This window comes from Perca fluviatilis, chromosome 18 (genome assembly GCF_010015445.1).
Source record: "Perca fluviatilis chromosome 18, GENO_Pfluv_1.0, whole genome shotgun sequence".
Classification (NCBI taxonomy): domain Eukaryota; kingdom Metazoa; phylum Chordata; class Actinopteri; order Perciformes; family Percidae; genus Perca; species Perca fluviatilis.
This window is the reverse complement of record NC_053129.1, coordinates 35,379,082-35,403,677: the sequence shown is the minus strand read 5'-3', so window position 1 is coordinate 35,403,677 and position 24,596 is coordinate 35,379,082. Positions and strand designations below refer to the sequence as shown.

The following is a 24,596-nucleotide window of genomic DNA, read 5'->3' as shown; positions in this document are numbered from 1 at the left end:
AACATGGAGTCTGGTGGAGATATGCTGGCTCTATACACGCTAAAAGTCCTGATTATTTACATGGAGTCTGGTGGAGTTTGGTGATGGTGATTACCCTTTAAGGAAAGAAACATCTACAGCCAACAACACAGATTCAAATATCACATGGTTGTTTCCAGGAGCTGTTTATTATTTACAGTTTTTTTACAATTGCTATGACAATTTTTTCAATACTTTTAACAACTTTCTTAAACTCTTAACGCACCAACACACCTACTACACACAATTGGCAAAAGAGTTAATTTCATGCTCAAAATCACACATTGTAAACTAAACTCCAACACTAATTTTCAAAATACAACAATTCAATATGTGGCGTATTTAAGTAGCGATGCTGTAATGCTGTATGGAGAGGAATCCGCTGACACTGTTCTTGATCATAAAGGTTTATTTACATCAAAGAATTCAGCATCAATTTACAAGTCCTGCAGAGTCCTGCAGAGTCCTGCAGAGCCCGGAGAGCGACAGCAACCAATTCTCTGAATAGTCACTGAGACGTTCTGCTGTTAAACCATGGTATATATGTCCTCTAATTTGAGTAACATAAGGTGGGGGTGGGAGCAATAATTGACTAATTGGCGCATGTCCATCAAAGACCCCTCTGTAATGAAGATGAGGCCTCACGACTAATGCTTCCCTGATGTTTTCCTGTGGTCATTTCCTATGTTCATTTGGATCATCATTATGCCGAACCTACAAGTCATATAGATAATGATAATAATTCAGACAAAACTCAAGTACAAACTATATAGAATGGTAATTTACAGAAATGTTGATTAATATGCATTGTCCTAATCAAATAAACTTACAACAACAGATACTTCACTACTACACACAATTGGCTAAAAGGTTAATTTCATGCTCAAAATCACACATTGTAAACTAAACTCTAACACTGATTTTCAAAATACAATAATTCACTAACACAATACACTATGTCTACCAAAACAATGCAATCATGTCTCAGTCAAGTCAAATAATTCTTCCAAATCACTAACACATGTTCTCTCCCAACAGGAACATTTAGTCAATCATAGCACAATATCATACAAAACACTAACATCCCATGGAATTACAGAAACTACATTAGTTTATATGTGTCAGGTCTGCCCTTATATCAGTCCTTCCAGAAAAATGTGGAGTGATTGTTGCGGGCAAAAATCCTTGATTATGCGCCACGTTTTCTTAAAAAATGCGATGGAATATGCTATATGATATTTATGCAATTTTATGTGATGAAACTTGCAAAAACTGCGGTTTGATGACAAAGACAAAAAAAAGTGATTTCCCCCCAACACCCTGCTTTTCGATGATGTTCACATCGCATAATTTCGTCACTTCATAACTTTCCCATGGCAACAGGGGGAAACGGCTGCTCTTGTGTGAAGTAAACGTAACATTTTTCAACTTTCTGCTAAGATATATTACGGGACTTTTTTGCAACGAAAATGCGGGGGTTATGAAATCATGCAAATAACCGCATATTTTGCGCGGAAATCGGCAATTTATGCGGCAAAAGTGCGGCATATTTGAAAAAATATTGGCTGATTATGCGTTGAATTATGCGATTGCATAATCACGTTTTTCTGGAGGGACTGATATATAACAGACAATAGTATAATGAAAAACTCGTAATTGTTGATTTAATACATGTTCATGCATATTTATTTTTCCTTTTAAAGATCATTTTTTGGGCTTTTCCGCCTTTATTTGACAGGACAGCTAGCTGAGAAAGGGGAGAAAGAGAGATGGAGAGGGGAAGACATGCAGGAAATCATCACAGGTTGGATTTGAACCCTGGACCTCTGCGTCCAGGCATAAACCTCCAAGTATACGTGCGCCTGCTCTACCCACTGATCCAACCCGGCCACCGTTTTGTTTTTGTTGCTGCAGTAATTCAATGGAAAAAATTATTGACCCATCTCAGAGTAGCTTTATAGAATGTACGGTTTATGAAAAAAAAAGGAGACAGAATTGTCCTGGTACTCCTCTTCCTCTCCCTTGTGAAGGCATTTTTCTTATTTTCTGTATTCATCTACAGTATATTGTTCAAATAGGTCCTCTTTTACTGTATGTACTACCATAGGTCCTCTTTTACTGGACTACCATACGTCCTCTTTTACTGGATTACCATAGGTCCTCTTTTACTGGACTACCATAGGTCCTCTTTTACTGGACTACCATAGGTCATCTTTTACTGGACTACCATACGTCCTCTTTTACTGGATTAGCATAGGTCCTCTTTTACTGGACTACCATACGTCCTCTTTTACTGGATTACCATAGGTCCTCTTTTACTGGACTACCATACGTCCTCTTTTACTGGATTACCATAGGTCCTCTTTTACTGGACTACCATAGGTCCTCTTTTACTGGACTACCATACGTCCTCTTTTACTGGATTACCATAGGTCCTCTTTTACTGGACTACCATACGTCCTCTTTTACTGGATTACCATAGGTCCTCTTTTACTGGACTACCATACGTCCTCTTTTACTGGATTACCATAGGTCCTCTTTTACTGGACTACCATAGGTCCTCTTTTACTGGACTACCATAGGTCCTCTTTTACTGGATTACCATAGGTCCTCTTTTACTGGACTACCATAGGTCCTCTTTTACTGGACTACCATAGGTCCTCTTTTACTGGACTACCATATGATCATGCGATTGAAAGAACCTCAACACCTGAGTATGTTTCCTAGAAGGGAATCAGCTATGATTGATCTATTTGCATAACTTCAATCAGCTGTTTCTCAATAAATGCATGTATAAAATGCAGGGGATATATTTGTGTTTCAATTTACAATATGATCCGCTGTTCACTTTGACTTTAGCCTATAAGTTAGGTTTAGAACATGATGTTATCTGTTCTGACATACAGAGTAAAAGCATTTAAATTTGGTAATAAAGATCCATTGTTTTGGTTTTGAGCTTGTGTGTAAAAGAAGTTCAAGCTTTTAAAATGTGTGTTAACTGTATGCATTTTGTGTCAAAGCAACAAGAAATGTGTTAACTGTATAGCCTACACAGACAGATGTTGTGCTAACTGTGTTAAGAGTTTAGGAAAGTTGTTAAAAGTATTGGAAAAAGTGTCATAGCGATCGTAAAAAACTGTAATGATAAAATAAAATATATTACTTCTGAGCAGAAGTCTCTCCATGAGCAGACAAAAACTTCCTCCCTCCCCCCCCCCCAACATCCTGTTTCCTGCAGAATCAAATCAAACACAGAAACAACATCATCACTCCCTGCAAATTGAATCAAAGCCGCTCTAAAGTTTCTTCCCAAAATCCATAACCTCACATGCACTGACTTCACAGTCCTACCCCCAACCCCCGGACTCTCTTCTACCCACCTACTGTGCAATATTAATATTTAATACTTTTGATAATATTGATAATTCTGTGCAATTTCATTACTGTGCAATATCAATACCTCACACTGCACATCACACTGTATATATAACCATATCTATGTGACACAGACACACACACACACACAAACACACAAACACTCTTATAATATAAGTATAATAGGTAGTATAATAGTATAATCTTTAGGCCATTTACGAGAAAGCTCTGTGCGCGGAGCCTCCACAGGACCATAAATCAATTGTGTGTGTGTGTGTGTGTGTGTGTGTGTGGTGAGTTTCCTGTTTTCCTGACAAAAAACTGAAGAGTGACATCTTCATTAAATCTTTGTGGATGCTGTCATCTGGTGTTGACACGCAGAATTACAAGTTTAGAGTTTTGAGACAATTTACCGCTTTGTTAGTTTTGGACGAAAAGGGCGACAAAACCATGACAAAAAGGCGACAAATAGGCGACAGAAAGGCATCAAAACGGCAACAAAGAGGCCACAAAAAAGCCACAAAAATGTGACAAAAACGCGACAAAAATACAACAAAAATGCATCAAAAACACAACAAAAGGCAAAAAATGGCGACAAAAAGGGCGACACATAGATGACAAAAAAGTGATAAAACGATGATAAAAAACGTCCTGTATTACAACAAACATTTATTCTTATACATCTACACAGTACGAATGAACAGCAGAAAAACACATTCGTCGGTTTCTTTTTGCTTTCAATGTTATAAAAAAAAGATAAAGTGACAGAAGTCAAATATTACAGGACACAAAGGCTAAAGAAAAGGAAGAGGATGATGAGAGGAAGATCATTACATAACATCTGAATCTCAGGTTACACAGAGTCCAATCTGACATTTAAAAGTCTGAATTAAATCCAAAGCTGACTGATCCTCAGACTCCTTCTACAGAAACTTATCAGCAGTTTTTAATCCTGGTGGTGGAGGGTGTGTGTGTCTGTGTGTGTGTGTGTGTGTGTGTGTGTGTGTGTGTGTGTGTGTGTGTGTGTGTGTGTGTGTGTGTGTGTGTGTTTGTGTGTAGGTGTGTGTGACATCTTCTGATTAACTTTAAACAGAGAGAAGCTGCTGCAGATAAAACAGCTCCAGCGGTTCGGAGCTGAAGACTTAAAGGATTTTGGCAAAAAAACTAAAACAAAGTCTCTAAATTATTTGAATTTGTGCAAGTTTTGGTCTCCTTTCTTACATTTTGAATCATCTTAAAACCATCAGATTTATGTTGTCACACCTACAGTTCAAACCTCATGTTGTCCTCGGGTCAAATTTGACCCTTTCTGAAAACTTCTATATCAGAAATATGGGTTTCTTTTTAACCAAATTAATCAAAAAATTAAGTACAATTGTAGGTACTTAATTACTACTTTCATTGACTTGTGGGTATTAAATCTCATAGCATTTGAAAAAATGTAAATGGTTTCAAAACCTGACTAAACTTTGACATACACACTTCTGAGATTCTCCACAAACATACATTCCTCAAATATTACTCAAAATCATTCATCATTTCAAAATCAGGTATAATCTCCTAGAAATGAGATTTATTGACCATGAATTCCAAAAATACGTGTAAAACTATTGGCAATAAGTTGGTGTTAGTGAAAAACAGCATCGAAAACGTGGAAAAGAAGTGACAAAAACATTGAAATATGTGACAATGTGGCCGGGTTGGTTCAGTGGGTAGAGCAGGCGCACATATACTGAGAGGTTTATGCCTTACACAGAGGTCTGGGGTTCGAGTCCGGCCTATGATGATTTCCTGCATGTCTTCCCCCCTCTGTCTCACCTAGCTGTCCTATCCAATAAAAAAAAAGGCAACTGAATTATTTACTTGAGTCAGTTTTAGATTTCCAGAGACCAGCAGGCTTTTCAAGGGATCTTTGGGAGGAAAGTTTCTGGTTCTTTGGGTCTAGAAGGGAAGATTCTGGTCTTTGGGTCTAGGAAGGTAGTTTCTAATCTTTGGGTCTAGGAGGGTAGTTTCTAATCTTAGGGTCAAGGAGGGTAGTTTCTGGATCTTTGGGTCTAGAAGGGAAGATTCTGGTCTTTGGGTCTAGGAGGGTAGTTTCTAATCTTTGTTTCTAGGAGGGTAGTTTCTAATCTTAGGGTCAAGGAGGGTAGTTTCTGGATCTTTGGGTCTAGAAGGGAAGATTCTGGTCTTTGGGTCTAGGAGGGTAGTTTCTAATCTTTGGGTCTAGGAGGGTAGTTTCTAATCTTAGGGTCAAGGAGGGTAGTTTCTGGATCTTTGGGTCTAGGAAGGTAGTTTCTAATCTTTGGGTCTAGGAGGGTAGTTTCTAATCGTTGGGTCTAGGAGGGTAGTTTCTGGATCTTTGGGTCTAGGAGGGAAGTTTCTAGATCTTTGGGTCTAAGAGGGCAGTTTCTAATATTTGGGTCTAGGAGGGTAGTTTCTAATCTTAGGGTCAAGGAGGGTAGTTTCTGGATCATTGGGTCTAGGAGGGATGTTTCTAATCTTTGGGTCTAGGGGGTAGTTTCTAATCTTTGGGACTAGGAGGGAAGTTACTGGATCTTTAGGTCTAGGAGGGAAGTTTCTGGTCTTTGGGTCTAGGAGGGTGGTTTCTAATCTTTGGGTCTAGGAGGGTAGTTTCTGGATCTTTGGGTCTAGGAGGGTAGTTTCTAATGTTAGGGTCAAGGAGAGTAGTTTCTGGATCTTTGGGTCTAGGAAGGTAGTTTCTAATCTTTGGGTCTAGGAGGGTAGTTTCTAATCTTTGGGTCTAGGAGGGTAGTTTCTGGATCTTTGGGTATAGGAAGGTAGTTTCTAATCTTTGGGTCTAGGAGGGTAGTTTCTAATCTTAGGGTCAAGGAGGGTAGTTTCTGGATCTTTGGGTCTAGGAGGGTAGTTTCTAATCTTTGGGTCTAGGAGGGAAGTTACTGGATTTTTGGGTCTAGGAGGGTTTCTAATCTTTGGGTCTAGGAGGGTAGTTTCTGGATCTTTGGGTCTAGAAGGGAAGATTCTGGTCTTTGGGTCTAGGAGGGTAGTTTCTAATTTTTGTTTCTAGGAGGGTAGTTTCTAATATTTGGGTCTAGGAGGGTAGTTTCTAATCTTAGGGTCAAGGAGGGTAGTTTCTGGATCTTTGGGTCTAGGAAGGTAGTTTCTAATCTTTGGGTCTAGGAGGGTAGTTTCTAATCGTTGGGTCTAGGAGGGTAGTTTCTGGATCTTTGGGTCTAGGAGGGAAGTTTCTAGATCTTTGGGTCTAAGAGGGCAGTTTCTAATATTTGGGTCTAGGAGGGTAGTTTCTAATCTTAGGGTCAAGGAGGGTAGTTTCTGGATCATTGGGTCTAGGAGGGAAGTTTCTGGTCTTTGGGTCTAGGAGGGTGGTTTCTAATCTTTGGGTCTAGGAGGGTAGTTTCTGGATCTTTGGGTCTAGGAGGGTAGTTTCTAATGTTAGGGTCAAGGAGAGTAGTTTCTGGATCTTTGGGTCTAGGAAGGTAGTTTCTAATCTTTGGGTCTAGGAGGGTAGTTTCTAATCTTTGGGTCTAGGAGGGTAGTTTCTGGATCTTTGGGTATAGGAAGGTAGTTTCTAATCTTTGGGTCTAGGAGGGTAGTTTCTAATCTTAGGGTCAAGGAGGGTAGTTTCTGGATCTTTGGGTCTAGGAGGGTAGTTTCTAATCTTTGGGTCTAGGAGGGAAGTTACTGGATTTTTGGGTCTAGGAGGGTTTCTAATCTTTGGGTCTAGGAGGGTAGTTTCTGGATCTTTGGGTCTAGAAGGGAAGATTCTGGTCTTTGGGTCTAGGAGGGTAGTTTCTAATTTTTGTTTCTAGGAGGGTAGTTTCTAATATTTGGGTCTAGGAGGGTAGTTTCTAATCTTAGGGTCAAGGAGGGTAGTTTCTGGATCTTTGGGTCTAGGAAGGTAGTTTCTAATCTTTGGGTCTAGGAGGATAGTTTCTAATCGTTGGGTCTAGGAGGGTAGTTTCTGGATCTTTGGGTCTAGGAGGGAAGTTTCTAGATCTTTGGGTCTAAGAGGGCAGTTTCTAATATTTGGGTCTAGGAGGGTAGTTTCTAATCTTAGGGTCAAGGAGGGTAGTTTCTGGATCATTGGGTCTAGGAGGGATGTTTCTAATCTTTGGGTCTAGGAGGGTAGTTTCTAATCTTTGGGACTAGGAGGGAAGTTACTGGATCTTTAGGTCTAGGAGGGAAGTTTCTGGTCTTTGGGTCTAGGAGGGTGGTTTCTAATCTTTGAGTCTAGGAGGGTAGTTTCTGGATCTTTGGGTCTAGGAGGGTAGTTTCTAATGTTAGGGTCAAGGAGAGTAGTTTCTGGATCTTTGGGTCTAGGAAGGTAGTTTCTAATCTTTGGGTCTAGGAGGGTAGTTTCTAATCTTTGGGTCTAGGAGGGTAGTTTCTAATATTTGGGTCTAGGAGGGTAGTTTCTAATCTTTGGGTCTAGGAGGGTAGTTTCTGGATCTTTGGGTATAGGAAGGTAGTTTCTAATCTTTGGGTCTAGGAAGGTAGTTTCTATTCTTTGGGTCCAGGAGGGTAGTTTCTGGATCTTTGGGACTAGGAGGGTAGTTTCTGGTCTTTGGGTCTAGGAGGGTAGTTTCTAATCTTTGGATCTAGGAGGGATGTTTCTGGTATTTGGGTCTAGGAGGGAAGTTTCTAGATCTTTGGGTCTAAGAGGGTAGTTTCTAATCTTTGGGTCTAGGAGGGTAGTTTCTAATCTTAGGGTCAAGGAGGGTAGTTTCTGGATCTTTGGGTCTAGCAGGGTAGTTTCTAATCTTTGGGTCTCTGAGGGTAGTTTCTAATCTTTGGGTCTAGGAGGGTAGTTTCTGGATCTTTGGGTATAGGAAGATAGTTTCTAATCTTTGGGTCTAGGAGGGTAGTTTCTGGATCTTTGGGTCTAGGAGGGAAGATTCTGGTCTTTGGGTCTAGGAGGGTAGTTTCTAATCTTTGGATCTAGGAGGGATGTTTCTGGTATTTGGGTCTAGGAGGGAAGTTTCTAGATCTTTGGGTCTAAGAGGGTAGTTTCTAATCTTTGGGTCTAGGAGGGTAGTTTCTAATCTTAGGGTCAAGGAGGGTAGTTTCTAATCTTTGGGTCTAGGAGGGAAGTTACTGGATTTTTGGGTCTAGGAGGGTTTCTAATCTTTGGGTCTCGGAGGGTAGTTTCTGGATCTTTTGGGTCTAGGAGGGAAGTTTCTGGGGTCTTTGGGTCTAGGAGGGTAGTTTCTAATCTTTGGATCTAGGAGGGTAGTTTCTAATATTTGGGTCTAGGAGAGATGTTTATGGTCTTTGGGTCTAGGAGGGTAGTTTCTAATCTTAGGGTCAAGGAGGGTAGTTTCTCATTTTAGGGTCTAAGAGGGTAGTTTCTAATCTTTGGGTCTAGGAGGGATGTTTCTAATCTTTGGGTCAAGGAGGGTAGTTTCTGGATCTTTGGGTCTAGGAGGGTTTCTAATCTTTGGGTCTAAGAGGGTAGTTTCTAATCTTTGGGTCTAGGAGGGAAGTTTCTAATCTTTGGGTCTAGGAGGGAAGTTTCTAATCTTTGGGTCTAGGAGGGAAGTTTCTAATCTTTGGGTCTAGGAGGGAAGTTTCTAATCTTTGGGTCCATGAGGGAAGTTACTGGTCCACACATGAACCCGCCGGGCATCCTCACATGGTAAAAGACGAGCCGTTTTCGCTGGATCCATCCACCGAGCGGCGGGTGGACACGTAGATCTCGGAGGTTACCCTGGAGAACCGCCGAGGGGCGATGTATCTCTTCCCCAGACACCACAGATCCTGCATGATCCTCCTGAAGTGGTTCCTGAACTTCACGCCGACGAAGGCGTACAGCACCGGGTTCAGGCAGCAGTGCAGGTAGGCGATGGTCTGCGTCACCGTCTTGGCCACTTGCAGGATGTCCGAGTCTTGGCACGACTGCAGCTCGAACATGCTGGCCGTGTCGTAGAACAGCGTCACGTTGTACGGCAAGTGGCAGATGACGAACACGGCCACCACGGCCAGCACCACCCGCACCGCTTTGTGTCGCTGGAAGTTTCTGGCTTTCAGCAGGGTGACGATGATGGCGGTGTAGCAGAAGACCATGACGAGCAGGGGCAGGATGAAACCCACGGCCAGCTGGGTGCTGGGCACTGCTATCTTGGTAGTCAACGCTGTGTTGTTGTCTGTGAACCTAGTATTAGTAGCAGTAGTAGTTTATTCAGTCATCATTAAAATAATAATTATATACATATCACAGTATAAACTCAAACAGTAAATAGTGACTAAAAGGATTACGCTGAAGCTAAAGCTCATGCCTATCCCATCCTAAGCTACTGCTACACTCTTAGGCCTGGGTGCATCTTTGCACACCAGAAAGGTGTCTGACGCGGCGCTGCTGTTGCTAGCCTTGTCTGGACACATGTATGTTTCCAATTGATAAAATGAAATAATAGGATGTTCTTCAACTTTATTTTGTCAATATTTTTGTGTTTGCACATATTTCGATAGATATATATATATTATATTTCAATTCCCTTTCTTGAGATAGTAAAGTCCATGTTATCGGTTTAAATTACATTTATGTCAAAACCTAGAGACTCAAAATGTCATTTATTAAATGTATTTATGTCAAAATGACCTATAAACATCTTTTTGTATTCTATTTTGAATGGAAACGCATCCAACCCCCTATGTATGTCCCGTAAAAAATAGAAATTGGTCCCATTTCTAGCATGCACGTGTTTTCGGCGCGGTTCAAGCAGCGCCTGAGACGTGAATGTTACACAGGCAGTGTGCACGCTCTAACCTGTTAACATGGGAGCTGAAATAAAAACGCTCACACCAGGCAGCCAGTGTGCAGGAGGCCTAACCTTTTGGCTACATTGAACACATGACGTATGGGGACCGATAGCGGATATCTTTTAACCGTTTCCACCTGCAGCGCCGCACGGCGTAGGATTGTGTGAATCACACGCGAGACGGAGAGCTTTTGCTTTGGGATTGTTGTTGTTTCTTCAGTTTTTGGAGCCGGCACAGAGCTGTGAAACATTAATTTACTGTCAGCTGTTATCAGAGGAATCAAGGAATAAAAACAGAAACTCTCAAAACGAAACGGCCATCACGCTCACTGACAGTCATTAAGTCGTTTCCTGTATATCGGTAGTTTGATTTAAAAGAAATAAAGACAATTTATGATCCATTTCTGTGTGAAATAGCCAAACACACCTCACGCAGATGCACCACTTACTCTCTGTCTGGTGTCGCCAGTTTTATTGATCATAGTGGAAGTGTAGTGTTGGAACTAGGGATGCACCGAATCCAGGATTGGGCTTCTGATTGGGCTGAATATTGGGCTTTTTGACGGGGGTTAGGTTTCTGCCGAACCTTAGAATTTTTTCCCACCGAGGCAAACCCTACGCTTGCACTATGCACGCTACGCTGGTCACGTAATGGCGGCGCCGTTGATTACGGGAAGGTGTTTACGTAGGTGGAGCGTTCAATGCAGTAGGCTGTGAGAAAGTGGAAATGGAACTGGTGAGCAGAAAAAGTTGTTGTTTGGCAGTACTTTCAGTCAAAAGAAGGCCATTCAAGTCCAGCTACATGTTCAATCTGTTCAATGCTGATTGGTCTGGTGGTGGTGAGGACCCTAAACTATACACAACATGGCCGCTGGTACAACATCTGGTCTGAAACATCCGAAAGAATACGAGTTGTGCACGAAGGAATCTCCAGACAGCAGCCAGAATGCAGCAACTTCAGGTACGGCAAAGGAAGGACAGTCCCTGTTTACTTCATTCATGTGTTTACTGGGTTCATGGACTGAGGATGGGAGGAGGAGTCAGCACAATCTCAACCAGTGGGTTCGGTATTTGGCCGAACCCCAAAAATCTGGATTCGGTGCATCCCTAGTTGGGACGTCCGCTCCGCATTCGTTGCGCATGCAATGCAGCCGGCCCATAAGAAACAAATTCATTGAAAAACGGATAATGTCCTGGCAGAAAATAGTAGATGTAGATTTACAGTTATATCCTCTGTACCTTTAACAGATGTTTCTGTTAATCCAAAAATCTAAATACAGAAACACTCCGGAGAGAAGTCATTGCAGAAAATTCCTTCATATCAACACAGAATATCAGCCCGTATTTCTACGGACGTTTGTGTAGATATGCATGTCCTTTGTTCTCATCAATTAGATCTACGGTTGAATGAAAGTTGCTGACTGTTAAAATTGCATTGTGTTACAAAAGGGCTATGTGCAGTCATTGAGGAAGTGGCTGTACTCCGGGTGAACTCAGATGAACATAAGGTGCATTGTGTATCACATAGATAAGCAGCAAAACAGGAAAAACAGTTAAAGTTAAGAGAATAGAAGAGGAAATTGCACCACACAGAAGGCCCCGACTTTGGCATGTGTGTCTGTGAAGTTACCAGTTTCTGTTCCCACTGCCCAATGTTCCCACAGCTCTATATCCCCACAGCCCTATGTTCCCACAACCCTATGTTCCCACAGCTCTATGTTCCCACAGCCCTATGTTCCCACAGCTCTATGTTCCCACAGCCCTATGGTCCCACAGCCCGATGTTCCCACAGCCCTATGTTCCCACAGCCCTATGTTCCCACTGCCCAATGTTCCCACTGCCCAATGTTCCCACAGCTCTATGTTCCCACAGCCCTATGTTCCCACAGCCCAATGTTCCCACAGCCCAATGTTCCCACAGCCCTATGTTCCCACAGCCCAATGTTCCCACAGCCCTATGTTCCCACAGCCCTATGTTCCCACTGCCCAATGTTCCCACAGCTCTATGTCCCCACAGCCCTATGTTCCCACAGCTCTATGTTCCCACAGCCCTATGGTCCCACAGCCCGATGTTCCCACAGCCCTATGTTCCCACAGCCCAATGGTCCCACAGCCCTATGTTCCCACTGCCCAATGTTCCCACAGCTCTATGTCCCCACAGCCCTATGTTCCCACAGCTCTATGTTCCCACAGCCCTATGTTCCCACAGCCCTATGTTCCCACAGCCCTATGGTCCCACAGCCCTATGTTCCTACAGCCCTATGTTCCCACATTTCTAGGACATTTTCAAAATGAGGTCTTGTGTTCCTACATTTCCCTTCCATTTAAGCCCTATCCTCCCACAAGAGTGTTAGTGTTAGGTTTAAAACACATGAGGGGTTAGGGGGATAAAATGTGATACAAATTTATTAAAAAGAAAATGTGGGAACATAGGGCCTAATTTTGGAAAGAAATCTTAGAAATGTGGGAACATAGGGCCTAATTTTGAAAGAAAATAGGGCTTTGGGAACATAGAGCTGTGGGAACATAGGGCTTTGGGAACATAGGGTTGTGGGAACATAGCCACGCTCCCATCACAGTGCAAACACAAACAGTAAATAGTGACTGAAAGGATTAGGCTGAAGCTAAAGCTCATGAATGCCTATCCTATGTCAGATCTACCCACCTGAACTCGCAGACGTGCCTAGGAGGCGTGGAGATATTTGTTGATTCTTCGTCTTCGTCCATGAACATCTCCACGCTGTGGGACGGCTCGTACCAGTGGTAGAAGTAAAAGTCCGGGACGGACAGCAGTACGGCGGACGCCCACACAATGGCGCAGATGACACGGCTGTAGGCCAGCGAGCGCAGCCTGAAGCTGCGGCGAGCCTGCACGATGGCGATGTACCTGTCGGTGCTGATGCAGGCGAGCAGCAGCATGCCGCTGTACAGGTTCACGCTGTAGGAGCCGCGCAGCAGCTTGCACGCTATCGGCCCCATCGGCCACGCCGACAGCTCGTTGTACACGATGAGAGGCAGCGTCACCACGAAGAGGAGGTCGGCGATGGCCACGTTCAGCAGGTACACGTCCGTCATGGACTTGGTCCGCTTGTAGAAGGCGTACGTGACGATCACCAGGCTGTTCCCCACGAAGCCCAGGATGCAGATGATGGAGTGCACGTACGGGCCGATGACCAGCTCAACGCTGTTGTTGTTCTGGAAGGTACAAGGTCCAATCAGCTCATTGGTATAGTCGGTATAGTTGTAGTCGTAGTCAGCTATATGATACGTTTCCTGCTCCATCTTCTTCCACTGTAAACAAAGACAGAACAGAGAGAAATGTCAAACTGTGCAGCGAAGATGGAAAAAAGCAACAAAAACATAGGAAAAAAGTGACAAAAAAGTTGGAAAAAACATTGAAAAAAAAGTGACACAATTTTTGTCACATAACAGTGACTGTTATGCACCTTAAGAAATAAAACCATCAAGTAAGAAGACATCTGTGTTGCACTGGCAATTCTTTTGCTATTTTATACTATTGTGAACTGACAGCGGCCCATTGGTTAATTGTCTTTATTGGCACTGGCCTGATCCAATCAAATCCAGGAACCCCCTTCCCCACTCCTGGGCCCTGAGACACGAGCTGTAATAGTGATGCTGGAAGTTTAGCATCCACGTTAAAATGGACAAACGACCACCAAAGTGCAAAGGGAGGTGCAGAGAAATTACCGGAGAAAAATATTAAGAATCTACAGGCGGATTCCTCAACATGTGCCAAACTTTCTGACTTGTTTGGGGCTGCAGTAGCTGCTTCAACATCAGCATTACCTGAAGTAGAGGAGGAGGAGAGGTGGCTGGCTATACAGAGAAGCAGAAACAGCATCATGACAGGGAAGAAGCCGAGGAGGAGGAGAGTGACCACGACAGGGCCATGGGAGCGAGTGAGGAAAAGATGGAAGAAGAGAGTAGAGGACGATGTGGTAAGGAGTAGGCAAAATAACAGGGACTCTCAGGAAGGGAGGGAGGCTGTGTGTGTTTGTGTGTGTGTGTGTGTGTGTGTCTATGTGTGTTTGTGTCTATGTGTGTTTGTGTGTGTGTGTGTGTGTGTTCTTGTTTAACTATATTCGTGGGGTCCAAAAACCGGGAGTCCAGTATACTTGTGGGGTCCCAACAGCTTTGTGGGGCCAAAATGCTGGACCTCCCAAGGTTAAAGGGCTGTTTGAGGGTTAAGACTTGGTTTTAGGATTAGGGTTAGAATTAGGTTATGGTTAGGGTGAGGGTTAGGGTTAAGGTTAGGCATTTAGTTGTGATGGTTAAGGTTAGGGAATGCATTATGTCAATGGCGGTCCCCACAAAGATAGTACCACACACTATGTATGTGTGTGTGTGTGTGTGTGTGTGTGTGTGTGTGTGTGTGTTCGTGTTCTATTATCAATGGTTCTTTACATGTTATAAAATTGACTAAAACCCTAACTTGTGAACCACCCATGTTATTTTGTTTTAACATTAGTTTGAAAGAAACCCAAATGTTCTGATGTAGAAACTTGTTGAAAATGGGTCAGATTAGAGAACAACAGGAGGGATAAGAGCAGCAGTCTCTGGTAACACTCTGAAACACGAACCAATCTATTAGATTACATTACATTACATTAGACTAATTTGTGTCTATAGGTAATTATACATCTGAGCATACAAATATGACGTGCGGAGTTCCCCAAGGCTCAGCTCTGGGGCCTCTTCTGTTCAACATCTACATGCTTCCACTGGCTCAGATTATGGAAAACAACAAAATAAATTACCATAGTTATGCAGATGACACACAAATTTACATAACCTTATCGCCAGGGAATTATAGCCCAATACAAAAATTGAATATGTGCATTGAACAAATTAATGACTGGATGTGCCAGAACTTTCTTAAATTAAATGAAGAAAAAACGGAGGTGGTTGTTTTTGGAGCTAAAGAGGAACGATTGAAAGTCAGCGCTCAGCTTCAAACGACAATGTTAAAAACAACAGACAAAGCCAGAAATCTTGGTGTAGTCATGGACTCAGACCTAAATTTTAAAAGCCACATTAAGACAATTACAAAATCAGCATATTATCACCTTAAGAATATATCAAGGGTTAAAGGACTTATGTGTCAGCAGGATCTGGAAAAACTTGTCCATGCTTTTATCTTCAGTAGACTTGACTACTGTAACGGTGTCTTTACAGGTCTCCCTAAAAAATCGATCAGACAGCTGCAGCTGATTCAGAACGCTGCTGCTCGAGTCCTCACTAAGACCAAGAAAGTGGATCACATCACTCCAGTTCTGAAGTCTCTACACTGGCTTCCAGTGCCCCAAAGAATTGATTTCAAAATACTTTTACTGGTTTATAAATCACTAAACGGTTTAGGACCAAAATACATTTCTGATCTGCTACCACACTATGACCCACCCAGACCTCTCAGGTGGTCTGGAACAGGTCTACTACACCATGACCCACCCAGACCTCTCAGGTGGTCTGGGACAGGTCTGCTACCCTATGACCCACCCAGACCTCTCAGGTGGTCTGGGACAGGTCTGCTACACTATGACCCACCCAGACCTCTCAGGTGGTCTGGGACAGGTCTGCTACCCTATGACCCACCCAGACCTCTCAGGTGGTCTGGGACAGGTCTACTTGTTGTCCCCAGAGTCAGAACTAAACAGGGGGAAGCAGCGTTCAGTTTTTATGCTCCACATATCTGGAACAAACTCCCAGAAACCTGCAGGTCCGCTGCAACTCTCACGTCTTTTAAATCCAGGCTGAAGACATATCTTTTTAATGTTGCCTTTCTTTAAATAACCTATTTTTAACTGCTCTTTCTTTAAAATTCTTATACTGCACTGTACATTTTATTCTTGTCTTTTAATGATTTTAAATTGTTTTTAATTATTTTCTAATTGCTCTTTTCCATTTTATTCTTGTCTTTTAATGCTTTGAAATTGTTTTTAATTGTTTTCTAACTGTTTTTTAATGTTTCATGTAAAGCACTTTGAATTGCCTTGTTGCTGAAATGTGCTCTATAAATAAAGCTGCCTTGCCTAGATTAGATTATATTACATTACATTACATTACATAAGATTCAACTTTATTGTCATTGTGCAGAGTACAATGTCAGCGAAATGCAGTTTGCGTCCAACCAGAAGTGCAAAAAGAGCAGAAAAGGAAGGTGGAACAGAGTAATATAAACTATATAGTGATATATATATATATATATATATATATATATATATATATATATATATATTCCTCCTCTGATCAAACTGACAAAAAGTAGTTTCACCTTAAGGATTTTGAAGAGTTTGTCTGTAACTCAGACTATAACCGTTAGCCCTGCTGTTGTCCTCGGGACCCATTTTCATAAAGTTTAGATTTCAGAAATTTAACGTGGATGGTTCTCTACAACGCTCTGCACAAGATAAGCACATAATCAGGTCACTATGTTTGGTTGGATTTGGGTGTTTTAGTCAATTTAATAGCATGTAAAGAAACATTGATAATAGAACACACACACAGAGATACACACACACAGACACACACACACACACACACACACACAGACACAGAGAGACAATAACACACACACAGATACACACACGCACACACAGATACACACACAGAGACACACACACACAGATACACACAAACACACACATACACACACAGTCACACACACACACAGTACACACACACGCACCCGCATACACACACACACACACACACACACACACACACAGACAGACACACACACACAGTAATACGCCTGATCTCACTCTGACTGTCTCCAGCTCTCCTTCAGTCTGATGTGTAAAAACAAGCTGAACAATAACTTTAATATTCAGATGATATGAAAGTGGCACAGTGTTTGATGATCTGGTGTAACAGGAGGTCTGGCGCTGGTTTTGCTGGTAAAAAGTGATGAAACTGTCCCAGTTGTGGTGGAGCGAATGCGTCTTTTCGGCGAGAGGAAGTGTGCAGAAACCAGGTCAGTTGGGTGTGAAGCGCCGAGTGACCCAGATCATCAGCACCGTGTGGTTTCTTCTCCTCTCTCGCACGACTGTTCTCAGACTGGCTGCTCAAAGGCTTAGAGATGCCAAGAAGGACCCCAAAACTCTCTCTGTCTTTTAAATATGTGTTGTATTCAGACTGATACTGGTGTAACAGGAGGGTTGGAGTTTGTTCTGCTGCTAAAAAATAATGAAATTGTCTCAGGTGTCATTTTTTTCGTCATTTTAGTCACGTTTTTATCACTTTTTTGTTACTTTACTCAATGTTTTTGCACTTCTTTCGACATTTTAGTCACTTTTGTCAATGTTTTTGCACTTCTTTCGACATTTTAGTCACTTTTTGTGACATTTTCCACATTTTTGCGACATTTTAGTCACTTTTTTTTGACATTTTTGTCACTTTTTTCAATTTTTGTGTCCTTTTTCAACGTTTTTATCACTTTTTTCGTCATTTTAGCCACTTTTTTCGACATTTTAGTCACTTTTTGCGACTATTTTCCACATTGTTTTGACATTTTTTTCAATTTTTTTGTCCTTTTTCAACGTTTTTATCACTTCTGTAAATTTTTTTGTCCTTTTTCAACGATTTTATCACTTTTTTGTTACTTTTTTCAATGTTTTTGCACTTTTTTCAATGTTTTTGCACTTTTTTCAACAGTTTTGTCACTTTTTTCAACATTTTTGTTGTTTTTTAACCCTAACCCAACCAGTTCTTCTTTTCCTAAACCCAACCCGCATGTGACGTTTCCTAAACCCAACCGTAGTCTCACGATAACACGCCACTTGGCTTTAGGAAAGTGGGCTTGTATGTTTACATGAAGTCATGACGTCATGTTGATCAGGGGAATAAAAGTTAAGATGCCAAGAAAGACCCCAAAACTGTCTTTGTCTTTTTATATGTTGTACCCAGACTGATGTCATGTAGTGGCGTATGTACGACACGCCAATTCGTCATGCCATTATTGCCGTGTTATCAAGACGTATACTGGCTTTTCAGCGTGTTTATAAACGTCCGTTTGGCTTCCGTTGACTTACATTACCTTGCGATTGCGTGTGAATTGACGCCGTAGCGAGTAGTATGAAAGGGCGAAAACACGGCACTTTCTAAAGCCACGTGGCGTGTTATCGTGAGGCTACACACAGGACCTGATCCCCGGTCTCCTGGGTGAAGGTCCTGTGTGTTTTCTCCCGTTCATACTACTCACTACGGTGTCAATTCACACACAATCGCAAGGTAATGTAAGTCAACGGAAGCCAAATGGCGTTGATAAACACGCTGAAAAGCCAGTATGCGTCTTGATAACACGCCAATAATGGCATACGAATTGGCGTGTCATACATACGCCACTACATGACATCAGTCTGGGTACAACATATTAAAAAAAAGTGACAAAAACTTTGAAAAATTGACAAAAATGTCGAAAAAGGGACAAAAACTTTGAAAAAAGTGTCAAAATCTTTGAAAAAAGTGTCAAAAATGTCCAAACAAGTGAAAAAAAGGCGAAAAAAGTGACTAAAATGTTGAAAAAAGTGCAAAAATGTTGACAAAGTGACAAAAATGTCGAAAAAAGTAACAAAAACTTTGAAAAAGATGTCAAAAATGTCGAAACAAGTGACAAAAAAGTTGAAAAAGGTGACTAAAATGTCAAAAAAAAGTGCAAAAATGTTGAAAAAAATTACAAAACTGTCAAAAAAAGTGACTAAAACTTTGAAAAAAGTGACAAAAATTTCAAAAAAAGTGACAAAAACGTTTAAAAAATTGTCAAAAACATTGAAAAAGGGACAACAATTTAAAAAAAAAGTGACAAAAACGTTGAAAAAGGGTCAAAAATGTCGAAAAAATGACAAGAACTTCAAAACAAGTGACTAAAATGGCAATGAATAGGCGCCACTTCATGACATCAGTCTGGGTACAATATATAAAAGACAAAGTAAATGTGCAGCTTACACCAGCGGCTAAAATCTACATATAAGACGCACGCACCACACCAAAATGTCATTTTTAGTACCAGTATCATAGTTTCATTTTTAGAGATTAGGGTTTTTTTAGGTTCCACAGCGTTCTGCTGTGGAAAAAGAGGGTGTAGAAATATATTGTTTTAAGAATAGACTGAGTTGTAGGCTGGGGAAGGCCTCGCTCTCTCCCCATGGCTGACATGTTAACCGCAGCGTAAGAAGGAGAGGCACCGCAGGTCCTTGCCTGGCCTCTACAACACCTGCAGCACCACCACATAATGTTGTAGTTTTCTGTTCCTGTTTCAATTACCCAACACTCACCTCAACTGGTTTGGTTAAAATAAACCCTTAATTCACCCATTTACATGTGGAGATATGCTGGCTCTATACACGCTAAAAGTCCTGATTATTTACATGGAGTCTGGTGGAGATATGCTGGCTCTATACACGCTAAAAGTCCTGATTATTTACATGGAGTCTGGTGGAGATATGCTGGCTCTATACACGCTAAAAGTCCTGATTATTTACATGGAGTCTGGTGGAGATATGCTGGCTCTATACACGCTAAAAGTCCTGATTATTTACATGGAGTCTGGTGGAGATATGCTGGCTCTATACACGCTAAAAGTCCTGATTATTTACATGGAGTCTGGTGGAGATATGCTGGCTCTATACACGCTAAAAGTCCTGATTATTTACATGGAGTCTGGTGGAGATATGCTGGCTCTATACACGCTAAAAGTCCTGATTATTTACATGGAGTCTGGTGGAGATATGCTGGCTCTATACACGCTAAAAGTCCTGATTATTAACATGGAGTCTGGTGTAGATATGCTGGCTCTATACACGCTAAAAGTCCTGATTATTTACATGGAGTCTGGTGGAGTTTGGTGATGGTGATTTCGGGTCTGTTTCATGTTAAAGTTGCCCTGCCATACAAAACCGTTTTTCCTTGTATTTATTTAAATCTGTACGGTCCATATGTGTGTGTGTGTTATGTGGTGAATGTGAAAATGAACTGCTACCTCCTCTGTCAGCTCTAGACACTGATCAGAAATAATCAGAGAAATCAGACCAATCACAACAGCTGGTCAGTCTGACATCATACTGCCTGAGCTCATTACTATTCATGAGCTCCCCCAGTTGGGCTGGGTAAAGGATTCTGATAGCCAGGCTCTCACTGGCTAGCTGTTAGCCAATCAGATTCAAACAGTTTAGCTTGTTGAATATTAATGAGAACTGGCAGAAATCGAGCCGAGTCTTCCTGCAGGCTTTCTATACCGCGGTAGAATGGCTTGAAACAAGGTAACCACGGTTACAGAGTCCATGGTAGACCTTCAGACATCACCACAAAGTCATGAAATATATGTGTGGCAGGGCACCTTTAAGAGAAAAAGTCAAATATTTTGACTGTATTATGATTCATGTGCTGTAGTCATCTCACTTACATTTTGGGCCTCATAAAGCCCCAAAAGGTTTGTCAAAAAAGTTCCTCAGCCAGCGACAAATATGTTGAATAAAGCGCCAAGAAAGTTGCAAAAATGCCAAAAAAAGCGTCAAAATTGTCTGAAAAACTGACAAAAACATCAGAAAGCGCCAAAAAATTCAGACAAAGTAGCAAAACATTGAGTAAAGCATCAAAAACGTTAAAACAAAGTGCCTAAAGCATTGAAAAAAAGTGCACAAACTGCCAGAAAAGGTGTCGAAAACGTCGAAAAAAGCACCAAAAACTCTGGAAAAAGCGACAAAGACTAGGTGGGCCGGATCAAAACCTGTGAGGGGCCCGATTTGGTCCTCGGGCCTCGAGTTTGACACGTGATCTATGTATATCTTTATTGTTATTATCTGTATTTGTATTTTTCCACTCAGAGTACTTACTTTTTCAATATGATTTATATTATGGTTAATTACTTTTGCTATGTTATTTAATTACATATTATTCAATCTAATTTCACGTCAATTACTTACTTATATTACAATATTTTTTGTACTATGGCCACCTCACTTTACTTTACTTTTTATATAATGCCACTTTACATTCATTCAGTACTTTCTGCACACTGTCTGCTGTTGGTTGGTTTTTACAGTGGAAACACTGCTGCTGTAACAAGTGAATTTCCCCCATTGTGTGATGAATAAAGTATTATCTAATCTAATCTATTCTAATGTGTAAAATAAGACAAAAGGAGCCAATTGCTCCTGATAAACATGTGTGACAGAATGCATCCAATATAATAATAATAATAATAATAATAATAGTGACAGAGAATGTGGAGGCCAGGAGAAGAGGAGTGATTCCAGGGCTTCGCGCATATTTCGCTATCTTCACGAGAGACCGAACGTACGAGCTATGACCACCTGATCAGCGGCACAGACACCGTGACGGAAGGAGGGACCTGGAGAAGGATGAAAGAGAGAGAGGGAAGAGGATAGGACGGGACCAGATTCCCAAACAGACTGTTGGCGTTAGGATCAGGCTTCAAAATGAACATTTCTGTCACCAAGCCAAATGGCTACTGGACGATCAAATTGGACCGGCCACTCAATAGACTACCATTGTTGTTTTGGCCAAATCTACCAGCCGCTTACATTACATATTTAAGCAGCATTTGGCTGCTGGTAGATGGTGCTCATTTTGAACCCTGGTTAGGACGAGTGTCTTAAAGGGGGGTCTGGTCCTCATGCATGGGTACCTGTTTGTCATGATGCATAAGTTGTATTCTGCTTGCAATATCATTTACTAAAGCTTTTATTATAACTTAAATTGAACGAATCCTGAGTGTTGATTTCCTTGCCTACCAGTCACTTCTAGCTTGAGAAGTGACCAAGTGGAGTCAGTAAAGCTCTGGCCTTTTTGAGCCAGAACAGAATGTGTAAATTGTGTCATGTTTCATTTTTAGTACCAGTATCTTAGTTTCATTTTTACTAATGTTGCTAATAATAGTTTTTGAGCTGTAGCTTGCATTTCTCTAGTTTTAGGTTAGAAATGAGCCAAAACAGCCAGGCTCTCACTGGCTAGCTGTTAGCCAATCAGATTCAAGCAGCTTAGCTTGTTGAATATTAATGAGAACTGGCACAAATCGAGCCGAGTCTTCCTGCAGGCTTTCTACACCGCGCTAGAACGGCTTGGAACAAGGTAACCACGGTTACAGAGTCTGTGGTAGACCTTCAGACATCACCACAAAGTCATGAAGTATACGTGTGGTAGGGCACCTTGTGCAGTCAATATTTTGACTGTATTATTGCATGACTCATGTCTCGCTTACATTTTGGGCCTCATAAAGCCCCAAAAACGTTTGTCAAAAAAGTTCCTCAGCCAGCGACAAATACGTTGAATAATGCGCCAAGAAAGTTGGAAAAAGGCCGAAAAAAAGCGTCAAAATTGTCTGAAAAAGTGCCAAAAACATCAGAAAGTGCCAAAAACATCAGAAAGTGACAAAAACATCAGAAAGTGACAAAAACATCGTAAAAAAACGCCAAAAACTTCCAAAAAAAGTGGCAAAACATTGAGTAAAGTGTCAAAAACTTTCAAACAAAGCGCTCAAAGCATTGAAAAAAAGTGCACAAACTGCCGGAAAAGGCGTCGAAAATGTCAGAAAAAAGCACCAAAAACTCTGGAAAATGCGACAAATGCTGAATGAGCCAGAACAGAATCAGCGCCTCTGATTCCTTCAGTAGACAGACAGTTTTATTGTCATTGCATATCACTGCACAACGAAATTAAGATGACATCAATCACTCACTTAGCAGCGTAAACGATAGAAGGATGAAAAGTGACAGCAGTAGTGTTAGCAGCAATATGCATTTTTGTTTTGTTTTGTTTTGTTTTGTTTTGTTTTGTCTATGTCACTACTATGTGTACCTTTTAATGTAATGTAGTGAATGACTGCTGGTTGTCTTTGTTAGTCCTATGTTATCTGCCTAGGGGACTGCAGGTGGAAAGTAGTTATTTTAACTAATTCTGGCATATTTACATGGTGTTTTTATACAACTATGTTCACAAATATGCATAGTCCCTGTCAAATAAATCAATAAATAAATAGATAAATATAGAATAAGAAAGCACGGTGCATTGTCAAACACAGTATGGTTCAAGTCCAGCTTAGCTCAGCCTGTCAGCTGCTCATGCATGGCCCTGGGAAAAAACCTGTTTCTCATGTGGTTTGTCTGCGCCCTCATGACCCCGAGCCTGCCTGGGGGGGTAGGGTGTCAAACAGGATATAGCCAGTGGGGGGTGATGCTGGCTGCTCTTCTCTGCAGACTACTGTTGGTTAATTGTACCCAAAGTGCTCGACAAGCTGAGTGGAGAAGCTGCTGTTAGCCGCGATGCACCAGAGCTATGGAGCACGCTGCAATCAGACGACATCACTGAATATAAAAAACAAATAAAAACATACCTATATATGAGAGCTTTTAGCTAACTAATTTATATTTTGTGTGGTGTAACTGAAAAAATGTTGTCGCTTTTTTCTACATTGTTGCTTTTCAACAGTTTAATATTTATCAATGTATTCATAATAATGTATTTGTCGCCTTTTTTTCATTGTTTTTCGCAAACACTTTATTTAAATGTATTTACAATCACTCATGCCTTTATTACTTCACGCCTAGATTACTGTAACTGACTGTACACTGGCCTAACCCAACATCATTTGAACAGACTCCAGTTAGTCCAGATGCTGCTGCTAGACTCCTCACTGGCACCAAGAAGTACGACCACATAACTCCTGTTTTAGCTGAGCTTCATGGGTTGCCAGTGAAATTCAGAATTGATTTAGAAGTTTTACTTTTTGTTTTTAACCCCTTTACGCCTGAATTTATTCACAATTGTATAAACAAAATATCATGTGTGTTTCTGGCTCCAAGCTGATGCTAAATTAAGTTGAGATTGTTAATTTGTCTACAGCATATGGAATAGATATAAATTTAGGTATGATGCAAATTAGCGACAACAGGCATTATGGTAAAATTCTTTACAAAATGGTAAAATTAATAAAACACATTAGATTTTATTCATGTCACAAAGTTGTTAGAACTTCTAAACTGTAATTGACAAATAAATGAATCTTGACAACGGCAAGACAGAAAACACTCTCCTACTCCCTAACATTGACAGTAGTCTTTTTAGGGGTTAGGGTTAGGGTTAAGTTTAGGGTTAGGTGTAGGGGTTAGGTTTAATTTTGCTTCCGTGAACCGGATGTATCTCCCACTCCGACCGGTCCTACGAGAAACCAGTGCATGCAAAAGGTTCCTAGGTATGTATCGCATGTAAACAAACCGGCATTGGGGGGAATACACCCACGCTATGTATCTCGCCTGCAGTCGGAATGGAAGCGGTTTGATGCTAATTAGCGACAGTCGGCGTTAGCACTCCATGGTCAAGCCCCTCCGTATATTTCTGATCTGCTGTCTACTGACTCTGCTACCAGGGCCCTCAGGTCCACAACCCAACCACTCCTCGCCACCCCAGATCA

The 24,596-nt window shown here is 41.4% G+C and overlaps 1 protein-coding gene across 1 annotated transcript; it reads right to left on the bottom strand.

Annotated features, from left to right (window-relative positions):
• Positions 1-408: 408 nt before the first annotated feature.
• Positions 409-13,969, bottom strand: ccr6a (chemokine (C-C motif) receptor 6a). Its single transcript, XM_039781774.1, has 4 exons — positions 13,958-13,969; positions 12,816-13,441; positions 9,026-9,544; positions 409-732 (listed from the first exon to the last, which is right to left on the bottom strand). The coding sequence occupies exons 2-4, from the start codon at positions 13,430-13,432 to the stop codon at positions 666-668; spliced, it is 1,203 nt and encodes a 400-aa protein (XP_039637708.1). The 5' UTR covers positions 13,433-13,441; positions 13,958-13,969; the 3' UTR covers positions 409-665.
• Positions 13,970-24,596: the final 10,627 nt, after the last annotated feature.